The sequence below is a fragment of the Eschrichtius robustus genome, chromosome 1 (genome assembly GCF_028021215.1).
Source record: "Eschrichtius robustus isolate mEscRob2 chromosome 1, mEscRob2.pri, whole genome shotgun sequence".
Taxonomy (NCBI): domain Eukaryota; kingdom Metazoa; phylum Chordata; class Mammalia; order Artiodactyla; family Eschrichtiidae; genus Eschrichtius; species Eschrichtius robustus.
The window spans coordinates 186,347,501-186,370,004 of NC_090824.1; the positions used below are offsets into that span (position 1 = coordinate 186,347,501).

At 37.4% G+C, this 22,504-nt stretch overlaps 1 protein-coding gene across 2 annotated transcripts in view; it reads right to left on the minus strand.

The window, feature by feature from the left end:
• Positions 1-22,504, minus strand: part of NEBL (nebulette) — a 340,699-nt gene that overhangs the window by 83,070 nt on the left and 235,125 nt on the right. The window contains exons 3-5 of one of the 2 annotated variants that reach the window (XM_068538593.1): positions 15,377-15,481; positions 13,327-13,437; positions 3,108-3,218 (exon numbers count right to left, since the gene is read on the minus strand). The exons of the other annotated variant lie outside the window; for it this stretch is intronic. Coding sequence (XP_068394694.1) covers positions 3,108-3,218; positions 13,327-13,437; positions 15,377-15,481 — 327 coding nt within the window. The remainder of the gene's footprint in view (positions 1-3,107; positions 3,219-13,326; positions 13,438-15,376; positions 15,482-22,504) is intronic. 2 annotated transcript variants of the gene reach the window in all.

A 22,504-nucleotide genomic window follows, 5' to 3' on the forward strand; every position in this document is an offset into this window, starting at 1 on the left:
ATCCCTGAAGATACAAAAAAATTTAGATTGGCTCTTTTTAATCATTTTTTGACTGCAGTATCAACAAGATAGGTAGTTAACTGGGTTCAGGAACCTTCTGAATATGCCCTTCTGACCTAAATGCTTCTTAATATAAATTTCATATTGATTTGGCCTTTTTAGAAATCTAATCTAGTTTCATTGTTTTGAATTAACTATGATATCACCCTAAACTCTTTTTTTTTTAGTATCTTTATTGGAGTATAATTGCGTTACAATGTCGTGTCAGTTTCTGCTGTACCACAAAGTGAATCAGCTATGTGTATCACCCTAAACTCTTAAATCACCCTTCAAAACTGCAGGAGGACCAAACAGAACTAATATTTTATGGACTGGCTCTTCTACAGAGCCCGTTACATATCATATCTCATTTATCACTTGCAAGAGCCCTGTGAGATGGGTATCACTGCCCCAACTTTAGATGAAAAAAAAAAACAAAACCAGATTTGGAGACATTTGTAACTTGTCCAAGGTCATCCAGGCAACACGTGGCAAAGGAAGCATTTTAACCCTGGCCTGACTCCCAACTCCTTTTCTATCATATGTGACAGTGGAGGATATTATGAGAAATAATTTTTTCCTGTTCCATGATCATCGAATTTGGGGGTGAAAGAAGAGACTACTGCCCCCAGAATACTCTTCCCCTTGGAACTCTCAGTTATTCAGAGGTGGAAATTCAGTTGGCCAGTCAGAAAGAATCCTCTCTGCTGCTTATTCACATCTCCAAAGGCATAAGGGACAGTAAGGTTCTGAAAGAAAAATGATTTCATTTGGCCCATTGATGATTGTTCTAATAAAAAGTTTGACCAAAAAGGAGGTAGAAATTAAAAGCTTTTAAATGTAATCACCCCAGTTTCTTGGTTCTCTAACAGATATCAGAAAGCTGACTCGATTTTGGTGGAAACATAAAAAGATAAGCAAAGATGCTGACATGCATTGTTTCTAGGTAAATCAGATGCACATGTGACAACACATTTTATTTTAAATTAAGTCATTAATAGGCATAGTGCAAAGTGACATTCCGCATCATGAAAAGGTAACCCTATTAGTTAAATTCTCTGCAAATGAGTTTCATTTTACTGAAGTCTTCTGGGAGACACGGTTTTGTCTTTCATGGAGATGCTGCAGCCTCCCCTACTGAACCAAGAGACGTACTTGCTTTCCTGTGGTTTTCAAGACCCATGTTTAAATTTCATATCTTTGGGACAACAAATGTATTATTCTAAGTGACTTGACTCTAGGGGAATATCAACTACTTCACAGGTAGAATACAAATATCATTCTCCCCTTAAATCTGAGTAAATAGTCTTAAACACTTTCTAAATCCTATTATATGTACAAACTTTGCATGTAAAGGTTGAGCCAAGCAGGCAGAGGACTGTAAGTAAATACATCCTTCTCCCATAAGTACACAGTATTGAATGGAGGAGAAAGGGGCTTTATACTCTATTCCCTCAATCCCTCAATCAAAGACTTTTTAAAAGAAAAGGCAGAGTTAAAATAATAACCTCAGCTCTATGATAAGGAACTTCCGTATTTGAATCTCATTGAATTTTAGAGTTAGAAAGGTGTCCCCAGGAGCTGTGTAATGCCAGCCATCTCCCCAGACCACCAGACCATCCTCGAAGCCACGCCATCTATGGGAGTTCAAAGTTTCTTCCGCTCCAAACAGTGGAAGCTCAGGGTCCGGTTTTTCTTTCTTGCAAATGCACTGGATCCATTGATCTGAATTCTAATGATAACCTATTTTGCCCTACATTTTAAAATTTTCATTTAAAATCTTGACCAATAACCAGTGACCTTCAAGAGGGAGGCAGCAGGGTGTAACGGAAAGAGTGGACTAGGGAGTTTGATTCTTTAGTCTCATTTTCTTCATCTGCAAAATGGGAATCAGTACACGGATTCTGCAAGAACTGGCAATGATCAAAGTCTCGGCACAGTCTCTTGTGCGCGGCAGTGCTTGCTAAGCGGTAGTTATTAGGATTATGATAGTCATTCTGTAAGCAGAAGTTCTCATAAAGCCTCCTGGTAAAATGGCCTTGCTGGTAATTACAGACAGGTTGCTTCTTCATCTCTTATCAATCTTAACCCATTTTAGAAAAGCACTTTTGGTATGGGCACGTGTTTATACATTTGGATTAAAATGTAAAAGTTCACTCAGCTTTTACTTAAGCATTGACCTATTGCAATTTAATATCAGATAACTGTTGCCATCCTACAAAGAGACACTGCACAGCTGGGGCTCTGGAGGCCCTGAGGCAGCAAAGCACCATTCAGTAAGAGAACTAAGTGGTGGGGCAGAGCCTGTATGAGATGACAGAGATGTTTCAGGTACTTTTCAAAGAAAGGGAGTTTTTTAACCCAGTGAAGGCAAACACTTTATCTTAACTGATTCTAACCCATAAAGAGCCTGACAAACAGTTCCTACGTTCCTTCTAGAAAGCAAAGAATTCATGATAATGAGACAAATAAGCTTCCACTGAAATTTCAGGAAGAAATATTCTTCTAGGCCCCCAAGATAGTAGTGGTCATCGAGCAAACACATGAAGGTTTTGATGTACTTGTTACCTTATAGCCAAAGAATAAATGTGTTTTCTATGGGCTTGTTTCCACTCTCTTGGCTTCTGCTTCTAAGCCGGCCGTTACACATCTATTGCTTTCCTACTCCTCTTGGGTCTTAAGTGTGACAATCTGCCCCCCACATGAATTCCAGAAGAAACCACAGTGGGGTACAATCTCACTAGCATCCCAGTTCTGCAATTCTGCACTGTAAACCATGGGAGTAACGCCATCAAGTCAAGGAAGTTCTAGGAATTGCTGTTAAAAACCCAATTTCCCAGTTCTGCGAGTGCCTGACATTTTGAAGGCATTCTACAAGGTTCTAATAACAACTGACAGAATAATTCAGATGTGCTTCTGACTGAACACTGGGACATAAAAATAAAAGAAACTCTGAAGTCCTTTTTGAACAGGAATGTTGTAACATTTAAACTTCAACAACATACCCATTAGGCCTGATGTCAGTTAACTACAATTTTCCAGAAAATCATGAGGAATGGCTTGCTTACGTGACTCTGGTGCTTATTGACCTCCATGGCATGTTTGATCTCAGGCAGTTCCTTCATGTGGGCATAATCTGAGAATCCTTTGGCAGCATCGTGCTTCTGCTTGTAAGCAATCTTAAGAAAAACACAAATAATTGTTACTTTCATTTACAGGTGTATGAAATTTCTTACCTTTTAAATTTCAGTGTTCTGTTAGGATTTCATATAATTGAATACCACCATTAATGGTCAAATTTGCCTAAGCTTCTATAACAAAATGATATACATAATACTTTAATCTTTGTGCTTCTGTTTAGACTCCTAATTCTAACTCTTTGTCATTTATTTCAAAAGTCTTTGTCCACACGCTGAACTCCCCACTCGTATTCATCTAGCTTAAACCTCAGCTACGGTTTTGGGAAATCTTCCACATCCAAGAGGTTTTAGGGTCATAAATGTTCAAGGTTTGAAGCTTGGGAAAGAAAATGACAAAACTGGGGAAGTGGCTGGATATTTAAAAGTGAAATATTCACTTTTTAATTGATGGTTATGATTTTATGGAGGCACAGCTATAATAGAATATAAACCTTATTAAAAGCCCTAAACTTTGGGAGAAAATATAACAAAATTCTCACATATGTCAAGCCTTGTTCGCTGTTAGGGAAATAAGCATCATAGCAATGCCACCCATCACCACCATGTTAAATCTGTCCCACACAGGGATGGAGAGAAGGCATGAGAATAATCAGAAGTACTTCAGAAGTAGAACTAACCAAACTCAACAGAGTTAGAAAGTAAAGAAGATCCATAAGACAGCAAATTATCCCCTTACTCTCAGTCTAATGCTATATTATCCGATTTATTTCCTTCACAAATTTAAATTACTCAGTTTAATTTTTGTAAAATTACTTATTTTCTGTCTTCTCTTACTAGAATATAACTGTCTAGTTCACTAAATGCTCAGAACCCAGAATAGTGCCTGACATAAACTGCAATAAATATTTGCTCAGTGAGTGAAGAAATAGGACCCCAGAAAATATTTGAAGAGATTATAGTCGAAAACTTCCCTAACATGGGACAGGAAATAGCCACCCAAGTCGAAGAAGCACAGCAAGTCCCATACAGGATAAACCCAAGGAGAAACACGCCGAGACACATAGTAATCAAATTGGCAAAAATTAAAGACAAAGAAAAACTACTGAAAGCAGCAAGGGAAAAACAACAAATAACATACAAGGGAACTCCCATAAGGTTAACAGCTGATTTCTCAGCAGAAGCTCTGCAAGCCAGAAGGGAGTGGCATGATATTCTTAAAGTGATGAAAAGGAAGAACCTACAACCAAGATTACTCTACCTGGCAAGGATCTCATTCAGATCCGATGGAGAAATCAAAAGCTTTACAGACAAGCAAGAGCTAAGAGAATTCAGCACCACCAAACCAGCTCTACAACAAATGCTAAAGGAACTTCTCTAAGTGGGAAACACAAGAGAAGAAAAAGGACCTACAAAAACAAACCCAAAACAATTAAGAAAATGATCATAGGAACATACATATCGATAATTACCTTAAACGTGAATGGATTAAATGCTCCAACCAAAAGACACAGGCTTGCTGAATGGATACAAAAACAAGACTCATATATATGCTGTCTACAAGAGACCCACTTCAGACCTAGGGACACATACAGACTGAAAGTGAGGGGATGGAAAAAGATATTCCATGCAAATGGAAATCAAAAGAAAGCTGGAGTAGCTATACTCATATCAGATAAAATAGACTTTAAAATAAAAAATGTTACAAGAGACAAGGAAGGACACTACATAGTGATCAAGGGATCAATCCAAGAAGAAGATATAACAATTATAAATATATATGGACCCAACATAGGAGCACCTCAATACATAAGGCAAATGCTAACAGCTATAAAAGAGGAAGTCGACAGTAACACAATAATAGTGGGGGACTTTAATAACACCTCACTTACACCAATGGACAGATCATCCAAAATGAAAATAAATAAGGAACAGCAGCTTTAAATGACACAATAGACCAGACAGATTTAATTGATATTTATAGGACATTCCATCCAAAAACTGCAAATTACACTTTCTTCTCAAGTGCGCATGGAACATTCTCCAGGATAGATCACATCTTGGGTCACAAATCAAGCCTCAGTAAATTTAAGAAAACTGAAATCATATCAAGCATCTTTTCTGACCACAACGCTATGAGATTAGAAATGAATTACAGGGGAAAAAACGTAAAAAACACAAACACGTGGAGGCTAAACAATACGTTACTAAATAACCAAGAGATCACTGAAGAAATCAAAGAGGAAATCAAAAAATACCAAGAGACAAATCACAATGAAAACACGATGATCCAAAACCTATGGGATGCAGCAAAAGCAGTTCTAAGAGGGAAGTTTATAGCTATACAAGCCTACCTCAAGAAACAAGAAAAATCTCAAGTAAACAATCTAAACTTACACCTAAAGGAACTAGAGAAAGAAGAACAAACAAAACCCAAAGTTAGCAGAAGGAAAGAAATCATAAAGATCAGAGCAGAAATAAATGAAATAGAAACAAAGAAAACAACAGAAAAGATCAATAAAACTAAAAGCTGGTTCTTTGAGAAGATAAACAAAATTGATAAACCATTAGACAGACTCATCAAGAAAAACAGGGAGAGGACTCAAATCAATAAAATTAGAAATGAAAAAGGAGAAGTTACAACAGACACCGCAGAAATACAAAGCATCCTAAGAGACTACTGCAAACAACTCTATGCCAATAAAATGGACAACCTGGAAGAAATGGACAAATTCTTAGAAAGGTATAACCTTCCAAGACTGAACCAGGAAGAAATAGAAAATATGAACAGACCAATCACAAGTAATGAAATTGAAACTGTGATTAAAAATCTTCCAACAAACAAAAGTCCAGGACCAGATGGCTTCACAGGTGAATTCTATCAAACATTTAGAGAAGAGCTAACACCCATCCTTCTCAAACTCTTCCAAAAAATTGCAGAGGAAGGAACACTCCCAAACTCATTCTATGAGGCCACCATCACCCTGATACCAAAACCAGACAAAGACACTACAAAAAAAGAAAATTACAGACCAATATCACTGATGAATATAGATGCAAAAATCCTCAACAAAATACTGGCAAACAGAATCCAACAACACATTAAAAGGATCATACACCATGATCAAGTGGGATTTATCCCAGGGATGCAAGGATTCTTCAATACACGCAAATCAATCAATGTGATACACCATATTAACAAACTGAAGAATAAAAACCATATGATCATCTCAATAGATGCAGAAAAAGCTTTTGACAAAATTCAACACTCATTTATGATAAAAACTCTCCAGAAAGTGGGCATAGAGGGAACCTATTGCAACATAATAAAGGCCATATACAACAAACCCACAGCAAACAACATTCTCAATGGTGAAAAACTGAAACCACTTCCTCTGAGATCAGGAACAAGACAAGGATGTCCACTCTCACCACAATTATACAACATAGTTTTGGAAGTCCTAGCCACGGCAATCAGAGAAGAAAAAGAAATAAAAGGAATACAAATTGGAAAAGAAGAAGTAAAACTGTCACTGTTTGCAGATGACATGATACTATACATAGAGAATCCGAAAGATGCCACCAGAAAACTACTAGAGCTAATCAATGAATTTGGTAAAGTTGCAGGATACAAAATGAATGCACAGAAATCTCTTGCATTCCTATACACTAATGATGAAAAATCTGAAAGAGAAATTAAGGAAACACTCCCATTTACCATTGCAACAAAAAGAATAAAACACCTCGGAATAAACCTACCTAGGGAGACAAAAGACCTGTATGCAGAAAACTATAAGACACTGATGAAAGAAATTAAAGATGATACCAACAGATAGAGAGATATACCATGTTCTTGGATTGGAAGAATCAATACTGTGAAAATGACTATACTACCCAAAGCAATCTACAGATGCAATGCAATCCTTATCAAATTACCAATGGCATTTTTTATGAAACTAGAACAAAAAAATCTTAAAATTTGTATGGAGACATAAAAGACCCTGAATAGCCAAAGCAGTCTTGAGGGAAAAAAAAGGAGCTGGAGGAAGCAGACTCCCTGACTTCAGACTATGCTACAAAGCTACAGTAATCAAGACAATATGGTACTGGCACAAAAACAGAAACATAGATCAATGGAACAAGATAGAAGCCCAGAGATAAACCCACGCACCTATGGTCAACGAATCTATGACAAAGGAGGCAAGGATATACAATGGAGAAAAGACAGCCTCTTCAATAAGTGGTGCTGGGAAAACTGGACAGCTACATGTAAAAGAATGAAATTAGAACACTCCCTAACACCAAACACAAAAATAAACTCAAAATGGATTTGAGACCCAAATGTAAGACTGGACACTATAAAACTCTTAGAGGAAAACATAGGAAGAACACTCTTTGACATAAATCACAGCAAGATCTTTTTTGATCCACCTCCTAGAGTAATGGAAATAAAAACAAAAATAAACAGATAGGACTTAATGAAACTTCAAAGCTTTTGCACAGCAAAGGAAACCATAAACAAGATGAAAAGACAACCCTCAGAATGGGAGAAAACATTTGCAAACGGATCAACGGACAAAGGATTAATCCCCAAATATACAAGCAGCTCATGCAGTTCAATATTAAAGAAACAAACAACCCAATCCAAAAATGGGCAGAAGACCTAAATAGACATTTCTCCAAAGAAGACATACAGATGGCCAAGAAGCACATGAAAAGCTGCTCAACATCACTAATCATTAGAGAAATGCAAATCAAAACTACAATGAGGTACCACCTCACACCAGTTAGAATGGGCATCATCAGAAAATCTACAAACAACAAATGCTGGAGAGGGTGTGGAGAAAAGGGAACCCTCTTGCACTGTTGGTGGGAATGTAAATTGATACAGCCACTATGGAGAACAGTATGGAGGTTCCTTAAAAAACTAAAAATAGAATTACCATATGATCCAGCAATCCCACTACTGGGCGTATACCCTGAGAAAACCATAATTCAAAAAGATACATGCACCCCAATGTTCATTGCAGCACTATTTACAATAGCCAGGTCACGGAAGCAACCTAAATGCCCACCGACAGATGAATGGATGAAGAAGAGATGGTACATATATACAATGGGATATTACTCAGCCATAAAAAGGAACGAAATTGGGTCATTTGTTGAGACGTGGATGGATCTAGAGACTGTCATACAGTGAAGTAAGTCAGAAAGAGAAAAACAAATATCATATATTAACGCATGTATGTGGAACCTAGAAAAATGGTACAGATGAACCGGTTTGTAGGGCAGAAGTTGAGACACAGATGTAGAGAACAAACGTATGGACACCAAGGGGGGGGAAAGCCGTGGGTCGGTGGGGATGGTGGTGTGATGAATTGGGCGATTGGGATTGACGTGTATACACTGACGTGTATAAAATTGATGACCAATAAGAACCTACTGTATAAAAAAGTAAATAAAAAAAAGTATAACTAAACGGATGAGAATAAAACAAGAATAAGTTAATGAATTATTTTTAAATTAATTTAAATTATATATATTAAAAGTTTAATAATAAGATATTAAATGGAACTGGAATTACTTGGCACAGAATAAAGGTAACTTAAAAAAGAAAAACTAGAACAGTGGTCACCAAGAACAAAACAAGATCTAATTTTTAATGAAAGAATACAGTTACACTTAAGGAAAAACTTTTTACCAGCATGAGCTCCTTGAGAGCTGTGTCCGTATCTTACATATCTTTTAATATCCTGTGCCAGTCATACTGAATGACACAGAACAGAGACGCAATAAATGTTTAGTGAATGAATGAGTAACTGAGTTTATTAAACATTCTCACGAGCTTAAACTCTTTGTAGGCTTTAATAAGTAGAATTAACCACCCACTTAACTTAGATAATATACTTGTCTAAAGGATTAAAGTGATAATTACAAAAATAATTTTTTTAAGTAAAAGCATCCGATCCTACCAAAAAAAAGGGAAAGTCATCTAGTACAAATATCAATGTTCAAATCCCTTCTCTGGCTTCCCCCACCGAGTTTTTCTTGAAAACTTCCAGTGAAAGAGAACTCAACCTGGGTATCACAGTCTTTAAATTTTGAAAATTCTGATACAAAGTTCCTCCTTTAATGAAACTTAAGTCTATCTCCCCAGAGCTGCATCCATTTGGCCATAAGGGAAGAATCTGGTTCACAGGACAGAACTCCAAACATGGGAACACAGCTGTCAGTGGCTTCCATTCCCCGGACCTGTCTGCATAGCTTAAGGTACTGAACCCCTGTACACTCTAAATGCTCTCCGAAGTACAATTCCAACTTTTCCTCCTCTTTCTTAAGGTGTCCACAATATCCCAGATATGGCCTGACCTATCCTAATTAGAACTGTTCAGTTTAATCTAGGTTATCATCTCAAATGTGCTATATGCTATTAACACATCCATGGATCACACCATTTTCCTTTTGATTACTGTGTTGAGACTTCTGTCAGCGAATGCCCCTAAGTCTTGTTCACTCCTGCTCAGCCCACATCTGGTTGATTATTAGGCCTCACATACAGCACCTCACATTATTCCAGGGATAATTCATCTTGCTAGAGTCTGTCCGTTGATTTAATCCATCAGGATATCTAATTCTGATGGACATATCTTTTACATTTTCACCAATTAATTATGTTAAACAGGAAACCCATTAAGAAACTCCATTCAGACTGAGAAAGTCCATTATCTCAGTTTCATTACATTATCTATTATAACTTGTGGGGAGGAAGGAGGAGTTTAGTGAGTGGCCAAGTCTCTTAAGCCAAGAAACAACTTCTATGAGATCTGTTATAAGGAAAAAAACACTAGCACATGCCTGTCTCCTTTTTGCTGGATGCCTGGTTGATTTTGCGTTTTTGACTATGGTACTTGTGAACTTACAAACATAACCAATGCAGCTGATCATTTTGTGGGTTATCATAGAAGTGGTGAGTCATCAAGCACAATTTTAAAAAGCACTCTTTCTTAAAAAGGCTATGTAATTTTCTACTTGCAGCATTAAAATAGTCATTTCATTTATAGCTGCTGCTAAGCGCCACTTTAGAATTAAGATTACATCAAATTGGAGGCAGCTGAACTTTATCATATTAATTTTCGTCCTTAAAATAGCTAATGGAAAATTATGTCACACTAATAAATTTTCTGATAAATTTGATTTCTTAGGATTTGTCATTATTGTGTGGCATTTCCCTAGATTAATACTGTTTTCTTCCAACCTTGTGAATTAAGGTTGCTATGGCACTAGATGCCTAACTAGTGGAAGATAGTTGCAATAGTCTTATATAAATTATACGTAAATATGTTTATGCAAATAATATATACATTTATGTTATATATTTCATCTTATATGTTTATATCTCATATATACATATATTTCTGATTTACAGTATATTTCATAACTACTATATAGGTAAATGTACTTTTAATCCCATAACACAGGCAGCCCTGAAGCTCCTGAAACAGGACCTTGTGGCCACTGTAGATAAAAACATAAGCTCTCATAAATCTCCTCAGTTCAGATGCCTGAGTAGCCTGTATCACTTCTGTGATAAGGGATTATTTAGTCTCTGCTTGAGACAGCCCTGGTGAGAAGGGTCACAGCACTTCATGGCACAGCCCATCCATTTCCAGAAGATTTCTTTGTGATCTTTGCTTGTAAATTTTTTAATGAGAGTTATCTAACAAAATGGCTTCCTAAAATCTCCACATCTGTCTCTCTCTCTTTTTTTTAAGGTGTTTCTTCCTATCAGCCATTTTCTACAAGGAGTATTAACCTAGCTAACTCCACCTCATCACTCTAGTTTGAATGTAAGCATCTGAGAATGTTTGCAAATTGATTTTAAGATAATATTTTGTTCCAATGTCAAAAGTTTAGGATACTTTTTAACAGAAGTTGGAAGACAGTTAAATTTTAGTATTTGCCAAAAAAACTAATACTCTAATTCAGGTTGCCACAAATCTGATACTATTTGGACACAGTAAAAGGTTAGTTCTATAATTATCACAGACACTATCAAATAGTTCTACTTTCTTGCCTGTCTTATTAGGCAATTGAGAATTGCAATTTTAACAATAATAAAATAGATTTATGTAAATCTAAAGAAATGTTATTACAATTACATAAATCTTTGAAATAGATACCTTCTTCGGAATCCAGGTTTTTCCTTTCTAACAAGTTCAGGGACTAATTATAACACTGGGCAGTGCTGCTCCTTGAGAGCACACGTATGTCTTTCCTAGGGTGCATATTCTAATGTAAGAGATAACCTATTCTGCAAAAAAGGAGATAGATTCCAAAATATACAATATGGATTATTTTGCATGTTAAGTTCTATGTGCACATATTTATGTACTATAGATGTGTTTATGCCATAAAAATTTGAGAAAAGTTGTGCCCTTCCAAAGCAATTAGGATGCAAATATCTGAAAATCTTACCTTCCCAAGTATAAAAATAAGAAAAGATTGTTTCTTTTCTTTATCGCATAATTGTTGCTTATTATTATTATTATTGTATAAATGTTGTCAAATATCAAGTGTTGTAATTGCTTGCTTTATAAAGTAGTCCATGTGATCAGCAAGTGGCTGGGTTACCAGGTGTTGGCAGGAAAAAAAGGGGGCATATTAGTCATGGTCAGCCATGCAGAACCCTGACATATATTTTTAGCCTCATGTGCACAGCTGAGATTAGCTTACTGCCAAGCTGGGTACATAGTGGACATTTAAGTTTGTGATAATGAAGTACTTAAAGATATTCTGCAAAGGATAACTATACTTGGTATTGTTCAAGAGTCATCTATTTTCAGACTATTTTAAAATTATCTAGGTATCCTCTACTTAAAAGTAAAAAGATTCTGAAAAAAAGAAGTAACTTGTTTAATAAGAAAAAGAGGGATAGGAATAGTAAAAAGAGGTGGTAAGGGGTATAGTTAAGAACCCAGACTCTGGAGCCAATCTATCCATGTTCATGTGCTGGGTCTGCCATGTATTAGCTGTGTGACCTTGGGCAAGTTACCTAACCTCTCTGTGCTTCAGTTTCTACATCTCCAAAATGAGGATATCTCATGCAGCTGTGAGGATTAAATGATATAAATATATGTGAAATGCATAGAACAGTACCTGACACATAGTAAGCATTTCTTTGTATTTATTATTATTAACCAAAAATGTAGCATGAAAAATATAAACTATGTAAAAGGAAACATCTCCTTAGAAAGGAAATCAATAAATTGAACAAAAATCCATTTTACAAGTATTTACTAAATCCTCCCTGTGTTCCAGGGCCTGTTCTAAGTACAGAGGTGGAGCAGGGAACAAGACAGATAAGGTCCCTGCTCTCTTAGGGATTAATAAAGTAACCAAAAAAAAAAAAAAAAATCAGATCGTGCTATGAAGAAAACAAAGCAATAACAGGAGTGAGAAAGAGGCAAAATATTCTGCTTTGAAATTCTGTTTTAAGAAACGCAATAGATTAAATGCATTAAGGATTCCTTCTGTGTTGATGTAGTATAAAGGGAAAATTACTCCTAAACTCTTGTGGATTCAAAATGAGTTTACATGATGACAGTTCTTAAGTTCATCTGCAACTTGCAATCACTAAAACGGCCATTTCCGCCTGGTGGAGGCTCTTTTTTGGTAGCCTGAGATAGTCTACCAAGTGAAAAACACCATCCACGGAAAAGAAATTCAGGAACCACTTGTCTAATTGATGGAGCACAGATCTGTGGATCCTGAATTTAACCATTAATTCTTTATGCAACTTTTAATAAGCTACTGGAATGTTCTCCACTTAAAGATCATAGTTAAAGACTAGTTTAATATTTGCTATAAGATTGTAATCTAAGTAAACTGTCTAAATAAGATTCAAATTTGCTCTATTAGCAGTGGTGAATGGGACTAGGAAAAACAGCGTCATGTAACTGACATACTGGCAGGTCCTTGTCATTATCTGTGATTCCACCAGCGACAGCTGACAGCACACGCATCAGTCGCTTCCAACTTCTCACTCCGTATTTAATATCTAAGACAAACAACTCTTTTTAAAATGCTAAACAATTGGTACTAGGTATATGTTTGGTCTACATAATTGTATAATAATTCAGGAAAACCACACCTCACTCTGTAGCTGTGTAACTTCTCTTGCAAAGACACTGTCAATTGTGGCTGGCATCTGCTTATAAAGAGAATTGGAAAGGTCCGCCTTAATGGTGCCTTTGTATTTTGCCTGGGCGGGGAGAAAGAAAAGGGAAAAAATATTTCTTAGCTTTTTTTATTGTGAATATTGAAAGAGAATAAAAAAGTACTTTCTTCAGAAACAGAATCAGTTAAAAAATATAAAGTCCATGTTAATCTTAGATACTGAACCTGATGAACATATTTGAAGAAAGATAAAGAAATCCAATTTATCATGGTAAAACCTTTAAATGAAACATGCAAGAAAATAACGACTGGGAGAGGGGGGTCGAGTGATGGGGGAAATGGGTGAAAGGAGTTAAGAGGTACAAAGTTCCAGTCATAAAATAAATACATGGGGACATAAGGTCCAGCATGGTGACTATAGTTAATAACACTGTACTGCACATTTGAAAGTTGCTAAGAGAGTAGATATTAAAAGTTCCCATCACAAGGGAAAAAAAAAGAAATAAGATGTGTGACTCTGTGTGGTGACAGATGGTAACCAGACATTGCCGTGATCCTTTCAGAATGCATACAAGTATCGAATCATGTACACTGTGCACCTGAAACTAATAAAATGTTAAATGTCAATTACACCTCAAATTAAAAATCTTAAATCAATTTGGTAAAAAATAATAATGACTATTTTTCTGTTTAAACCCATGCACATTTCTCAAAGTAAATCTATTTGTGTGTATTGACAATTTCATGTTTGATCAGCAAAGAAACATATGAGAACAATGAGACATTGAAATCGTTCCAGAAAACACAAGTCATTAGAATTTACAGTCTAGAACCTGAATGCAAAGGACAACATTGCTTTATTCAAGTCCTCTTAACTCCTTCCACCACAATGGCGGGGTGCAGGGGGTACTTTTTTGCTGTTTGTGCACCTTCCCCTGTGCAATCTGCACTGTCTCTCAGTGATCTCAATCATTACTCATAAAGAGAGACACTCATTCACTATTTATTCTTGGGAACATTAAGTTCAAAGGAACATAACAGATTGCCCTCTTCCTTTTCTCTGTGCAGGAGAACTAATACCTAACACAAATAAACAAAACCGAGGTTTTCCCCACTCTGTCCACAGGTCCCTGCTGTTACTCCCACTTGGAGCTAGATTTGAGTGCTGATTTATTGAGCATATAGCCTGTGTAAGCCTTGCGTTCCCATAACTCTTTGGATTTGGGTACTTAAAATTTACCAATTTTCTTCAAAATGTTTTCATGTTGACAGAAACAATCCCGAGAATATCATGTTGATCTTTTTCCAACATAACTTACGAAACACTAGAGGTCAGTCATTTACAACACTATCTAATCATCTTCCTTTCAAGTTTATCTCTTTGAAATGATACATTCACAGAAACCAGCAGTGTCTCATCACAGAAATCACTGTTAACATTGTGCTTTATAAGACAACGTAAGTTGCAGTTCTAAATGCTCTCAGAAAAAGACTCTATGATATTTCACCTGGAAAATGAATGTAGTGTATTTCTCACTCTATGGTTTCATAACAGGTATCTCTGTTGAACTGATCCTACTCAAAAATAGTTCAAATTGATTTAAAGTTACTTACCAAAGGTACCACACTTTATGGAATCTGCTGGTTTCACTTATTTTCAAAATTATATTGAATCATTTATATCTAATAAGTCTGTTAAGAAATAAAATAATGGAACTTCTAAAACTCTTTTGCCAATACTTTCTATTGAATAAAAATATCCCTTTTTAAGAGTAACTTTATGTATATAAGAAACGGTTAGAGTCAAAATAGACATATAATAAAATACATCAACCATAAATAATAAAACTTACCAGTTTACATGAGTTAATTGACATGGTGCACAGAATTATGTAATTATACAGATATTACCAACATTCAGTGGTGTTATCAAAAATATTATTGTCTAACTTTCATGCACAGACTTTTACTTACACAAATAGAAAAAGAAAATGCAAGCCATTTTGCAAGTTTTGATACCTTACCTCAGAAATAAAAGCGCCAATATGTTTTACATGTTTTAGCATAGGCGTGTCAGTCACAAATGTACACTTGTCTTTAGACTTTTTATACTCTTCTTTATAATGGATCTAAAAGAATATTTTACATAAGAAGAGAAAGAAAAACAATTTTAATGCTCCTTTTTTGAACAGAAGAATTAACTTGAGAAAATCTGTTTTCTGAAGTAAATACTCCAATGTGGAAGGATGCTCAAAACAAGCCAAATCAAGTGAACTGATATCCAGCCCGGAAGAGCAAAGGTGATGCGGCAAAGGAGGGAAAAGGCTGCTCTTTACATAAGCCGGGGTCTAGTTATCACCCAGGATCATGTGTGTCGGCTAATGAGAACCTACTGTATGGCACAGGGAACTCTACTCAATGCTGTGGTGACCTAAATGGGAAGGAAATCCAAAAGAGAGGGGATAGATGTATACGTACAACTGAGTCACTTTGCTGTACAGCAGAAACTAACACAACATTGTAAAGCAACTATACTCCAATAAAAATTAATTTAAAAATAAAGTAAAAAACAAACAAACAAACCAAAAAAAGGATCATGTGTGTTGGACCCACAGTAACTGTGGGTCCTGTTTGCCCAGCTTGTTCAGCATGATTATTTAAACGTTCTCCATTTCACTCGTACAACTGTCCTAGTTTATTGTTACTTTTAAGCCACAGACCCTAATAGGTAAGCGTGCAGTCAAACAGAAACATAGCTGCCTACCTCTAGGTTTAAAACAAGGCATCATCAGGACAGATGTAACCAATTAAGAAGAGGCAGAAATTAAACAAATGGAGAATACTTCTAGCACCATTAGCTAGACATGCTGGCTTAGAGGAAGGGGCCTAAATTGTGGCCACAGTGGGCTTCCTGTTACTAATTAATTATGCTCAAATCAAACTTACCCAATTTATGAGCACCCACAGGCCTCCCCAACCTCCTCCCCACCCCCAAGCATAAAACCCACCCAGAAAGCCTGCCACGTGGTGGAGATCATTGCAGAATGCCCCCTGTGGTGGGCAGGCAGAGGAGCAAGGCAAAGTCCAGAGAGGCTTAGCTGGGCAATGCTCATTTCTTCTCTCCAACTCACTAGTGAAAGGAGTCACTCCTTTCCCCCTGGGGAGAGGCCAGAATTAATCTGGGGGAAGATCCCACACGGACACATGAACCAAAAAGAGGTCAGGAACTATGGAGAGGGACCTAAAATAATCCCACTGTCACACTAACTGCCATCCAATCTAAAAACTGAGCAGGCAAAACTTACGACTAGTTGAGAGGATGAAGGTAATTTGCTAAAAGTTGTATCACCCTGTAAAAAAGTCATGTTTATCTACCCAAAACTATAAATACTTAGGCCAAAAAAAATGTCCTAGTTCAGATGATAAATTACATGGTCTCCCTAATTACAGCCTAAAAGTGAAGTTTAATTGTATACCCTACCTGGTTCTTAAAGATCATGACTAATACTGATGTTACACTTTAACATGACATAGAGATTTTACCATATTCAAACCTCAACTGAGGGGCATTATCTGACCTGAAGTATAACCAGACATGAACATACTAAGTAACATTCTTTTAAAATGTGGTATTTCACGGCTATGACTCAGATATTAGATGCTGACCACATTAAACATTTGCTTTATTCATGAAATCAACATTAGAACATATTTATCTTATCTGAGCACTAAATTGCTTTTTTTTTCTTCTCAGAGATTAGCCATAATTTCAGGTCTCTGCAAATCACCCTCCTCAGTCACTAGTAATTAAACCGTTAATGGCAGTATGATAAATAGTAGGCTATTTTGATCATAAGGAGAAAAAAAAAAAAGGTATCTCCGTTATATAATTAAGTGTGAGAGAACATAACCTACCATTAGGCTTAAGTTTGGCTCATTATTTTTATCTTTCGCCACCATCTCTTCCCTCTCCCATGCACATTCTTCACCGCAGCGCAGTGGTATGTGCTATGGCCACAGGCCTCCTGATAAGCTCTGACCTAAGCAGAATGCTCAGGACAGGCACTTGGGATAAGGGCGAAGTATTTACCTCCTTTCCTATGCAGGCAAATAGTTCAGTCTTAAACGTGCTCTCCATTCCTTTCTCTGGTCTTATTTAAAAGATACACACACACACGTATTATATGCTTATTGTCACTCGTATTTCTAATGAATTTTACAATATGAGTGACAATAAGCAAATGATCTTAAATTTTTATATAAAGAATACTACATTTTAGTAGCCTTCCTATACCAGGAGAATAGGAAAAAATGGATGAAAGGGTACTGCATCGATGACTGATACTCAGTCTTAGGTAAAATAAAAATCACTGAGTAGACAGTCAATTCCTAATACAACCATGGTCCCACCTATTGTATAGATTACCTACCCAATCCCTTTCTTTGCTAACAGTAGAACTCAAATGTATTTACGAGAGTAGACATGCCCCTACCCCAGCCCCAGAGGACAAATTGCTCTGAACTAGGCATGGTTTTCTCATTCCCCTTGGCCAGTGATTGGCCGGGGAGGACAAGTGCCTAGCTCTGGCCATGAGACATTCTTGGAAGTCTTCCCAGCATTATTACTGGTGTAGCTGATGTAAAGGGAGAGACTTGCTGACATGGCCCTTTGACCCCTGGCCCTTCCGCCTTTTGTCTTCCCCAACCACAGGGAAACAGCCGCAATGATGCCATCATAAGACAATAAGCCATCATACCAATGATGGCAGAGCAGAAGGAAAGGCGCCTGAGAGACTGATAACATCCACTGCACCAAGACTGAACCCCCTGCCTCCAGGATTCATATGTGAAAAAAACAGACATCTGTTAATCCTCTGTGCTAGGACTTTCCTGTAACCCGCAGCCACCTGCACTCACAACCAACACACAATCCAAAGTTGATGACTTAATGATCAATAAGATGCCCTAAATATTTACTTTCTGCTTTAACCTCACCCATTAATCCCACCATGTCTCAACCACAGTTAGAGTTAAATTAGTTGAGTGAGCTTCCTCTTCCTAGCCTACTTTCTTTTACTTGCTATGAGATCAGCTAATGGCTGACAGTAGATGACAGATGTAGAAATGTTAGAGGACATTTCCTTTTAGAAGCATTCTTAACCAAAAGGAGCTAGGAAGCCTTTTCACAAATGGAGCCACGTTGGCTAAATGCAGTGAACCCCAGAAAACAGAACTGTGGCTCCTGCCCTGTGTGTTAACTGGGGCACTCGGAGCCAAGGCTGCTCTCTCAGGTTTCCTAACACCGTCGGAGCTTTCTCTGGAGGGGTAACCACGGAGTTCCATGTTTTCAGCGCTGGAAGGGTTTACCCACAACAAACAATGTTCACTTGCCTGGAAAATGTTCGTTCTGCTGCCACGCAAATGAACACCCTAGAAAAGGTTTGACTCAAAACACTGAATCAGAGTCTTCATGCAGATGTGGACTAATTTGCTCTGCAGAGACTCTTTATCCTAATTTACAAGAAACATATAAAGGGTCCCTTTTAACCTACTATTTTTTATGACCACCCTACAAAAGGCTCCCAGATCCATGATTCTGACTGTTTAATGTAGTCAGTAGGTTTGATTTATTCAAAGAATTGATTAGATAGCTGAGTAACAGGACAAAATAACAGAGAAAGGATATCTGGGGAAATAAAAAGCATTACATGGTTAACAGAAAAATAAAAAAGGCTGCCTCAGAGGACCAGGTGTCTTTCAAGACTGGGAAGTGAGTTATGCAGAGGGAAACCCCACAACATGGGCAGAGCATGTGCAAAGCTGAAACTAGGCGAGGCAAAACAAATTTTTTTTGAAAAATTCCTCATACTGATCCCCAAAATGAAGCCACCTGATCTGAAAAACAGGCATTTCTTTCTACGGAGAATTCTAAACAGTGCAGCCCTCCCAGGACTGACTGCCAGGCCATTCTTATTTAACATTTTAATAAATTATCTGGCAGGGGCATGATACAGCGAAGTCTGCAGGTCTGCTGATGACCCCACGCTCTCATGGAGAGGGAAACGGTAAACTGAAAGAGATGAACTGCGGAAGCTCTCAAAGGGCCGTGCGAGAGGGCGGAAAACTACAGATTACATCACTAGCAAGGGAAAAATCATTCAAACTATTAAAAGAGGATGGGCCCTACGTGATCAGCTACAAGTCAAAAACTAGGACTGAAAATGGCTGAGCATGATGCCCTTACCGGGGTTGATCTGACAGCTTTCTGCAGCCCTAAGTCCAAGGAACACTAAATATCATCACTAAGGGGGCGGAAACATCATCCTTCCCCACTCATAATCACAGCCACCCACATCTGGACTTCTGGGCACAGTTCTGGTTATTACATCCCGATAAAGACACATGAAAGCTAAAAGAGCTCCAAAGAGGGATGATTAGAATGATAATGAAGGGGATGTAGAGACACTGCACCATGAAGAGAAGAAACCCATAAAACTACCCTTCTCACTGGAAAACTGGAGCAGAGTAGCGAGTGGCTACCGGCCAGGCCAGACCTAAACCTGAACCTTGTCCCCACCCCTGAGTAGCCAGGTGGCCGTAGACAAGCTACCCAATGTTGGGTTTCACCACCCCTGAACTGAGGCTCATAGGACCTACGGCACTAGCTTGCTGTGGCATGAAATACAATGTTGCACGTGGAGTGCCTGGCACACAGCAGCAGAGAAAGGACATCGTGGTGGCCAAGGCTTGGGAATCAGACAGACCTTGTTCCAAATTCCAGGTCAGTGGCTCACTAGCTGTGTGATTTGATCAAGAAAATGTGAGTCTGCTTCTTAAAGCTTCAAGATGTAGGACTCTACAAAGCAGGCAAACAAAACACCAAATTCACATGGTGACAGGCTGCCAACAGATTGCCTTCAAACAAACAAAAAGGCTCAGGTAAACACATGGATTCCCCCTTGGGATATAAAGGATTATAAAACAAAACTAAAGTTCTTGAAGCTTTGTCTTTAAGATTGAGACCTGGGCAGAGACTGGTGGACTAAATTAAATGTGAGCACGAACAGATGGGCACTATCAGAGACATAATAAAGTCTTGACTGGAACTCCAATCTAACTCAATTCATCCTTTCTTATATTTGTTTTTAGCTCCGTATTGATGCAATTTCAAATATACATTTTAGACAACCATCTAGACATGCAGACGATACAACAGAGAAAAGAACTTCAAATTTAAGTTCATTGGCTTCATATAAAAACACTGATGACACCAAGAGTGAATGAGCAAGTTATTACTTGATAATATTATTTAACCACACTTCTAAAAAACCAGAAATTTGATTTAGTCCAATACGTGAAGCCCTTCCAGAAAGGGTAAATTAAAATCTGATTTTCAAATGACTGTACAAACTCTTCTTTTCATTTTTTTAGAAACAAAGTCATTGTTCAGACTGTTCGTTCACTGGTAGATATAAAAATTCCAAAAATCAAACCAGTATCTTAATAAGTATGGAATTCTCTTTGGAAATAAAATGTAAACATGTACACAGATATAAACGAGACCACAGCAATATGATCTAAATATTTAAGTAGTACAGGCATTCTGCCTTACAATATAAACCTATACTAAACAGAAATTACTCCCACGCACTTGATTTCACCTGCATGAGATTGGAATAACATGGCTTTCGCTTTGGCAAAACGGTAAAGGCCGTCGCCCCTCACCACGAGACTGAAGTCACTGAGAAACGCTCTTATCCAAAACAACTCCAACAAAATCACCTACTAACTAAAGTTGCCACTTTAGTTTAATGGTTTATATAATATAATTTAGCTCAGCCACAAATACACTTCAAACAAAACATAACAACACCCGAAGAGGTACTATCTCCAGAGTTATGGAACTTAAGGTTTTAAATGGTCGCATTACTATCACTAATATTTGTGTAATACATAATGATAAAGCTAAGATAAACTGCATGAAAGCTACAGTGAGAGATAACATGGCAAACTGACTAAGAGAGAGGGCTTTGTGTTCAAGTCCTACTCCCCACTGCTTAACTGTGTGACCCAAGGAGGTTACTTAACCTCTCTGAGCCTTCTTTTCTTCACCTCTAAAATGGGAAAACAAGAGAACCTATCTCACAAGTTGCAATGCCTGGCACATAGTACTCAATAAATCTTAACTGTTGCTGATATTATTATCATTGTTGTTGTCATTATCATTCCATTATTATTACAGTTTACAAAGAACTTTTACATACATTAGCTTGTGACTATTATTAAGCAATGGCACAAAGAAATACTCAATTTAAAATTTGGTTACATTGCATGTCAAGTATACAGGAAGGGGTCTGATTCTCACCATCCTTTGGCTCTTTCTGACAAACCAGAAGGGAATACAGAATCATATATAAAATGTGATTGGACAGATACAAAATTAATTTACAGAGGCAGTAGTTAATAACAGCTAGCATCTCTTGAGTACTCACAATGTTCCAGACAATTTACTAAACACTTCAGATGTGTTACGATTTCTTAATCTTACTATTAGAAATGCTGCCCTTGAGGAACTGAGCCCAGCCAGCCTGCCCAGGGTTACTGTTACACTGACTCAGGCAGGTTGACTTCAGAGAACAGACCGGCACATGACCGTAAGGCCCAGGATTGACTTCCTCCGCAAACAAACGTTTGTAAAATATTCTGATCACTTTGCTTAACAACAACAGAAACAACCAGTTCTCTGCTCCCCTCTCTAAATAAGACAGGCACCCGCTCACGCTTCACGAGCCATCTTTCCTGTGTACCGGCGACTTTCCTACAACTGTTCTGATGAGGATCATCTAAATTCTCATCCCGAGTGAAGAACACATTTCCCTGTGCTGCTGTAATTCTAGTTTACATATTTACTATAGATAGATAGGTAGACAGATAAATATACAGATACATAGATATGAATTAATTCCATAATTCTAGGATTCCCTTGAAATATAACATAAACCGATCCCAGTTAACGAAAAAAGTCGCAACAAAAATGCTCCTTTCACTAATATCCATCATCATCATATAGTTCAGGGTTCTCAACACACAGTTCAGTAATCCGTGAATCCTAAATTGTTAATAAGTGTTATATGCAGGTATATATGCATGAT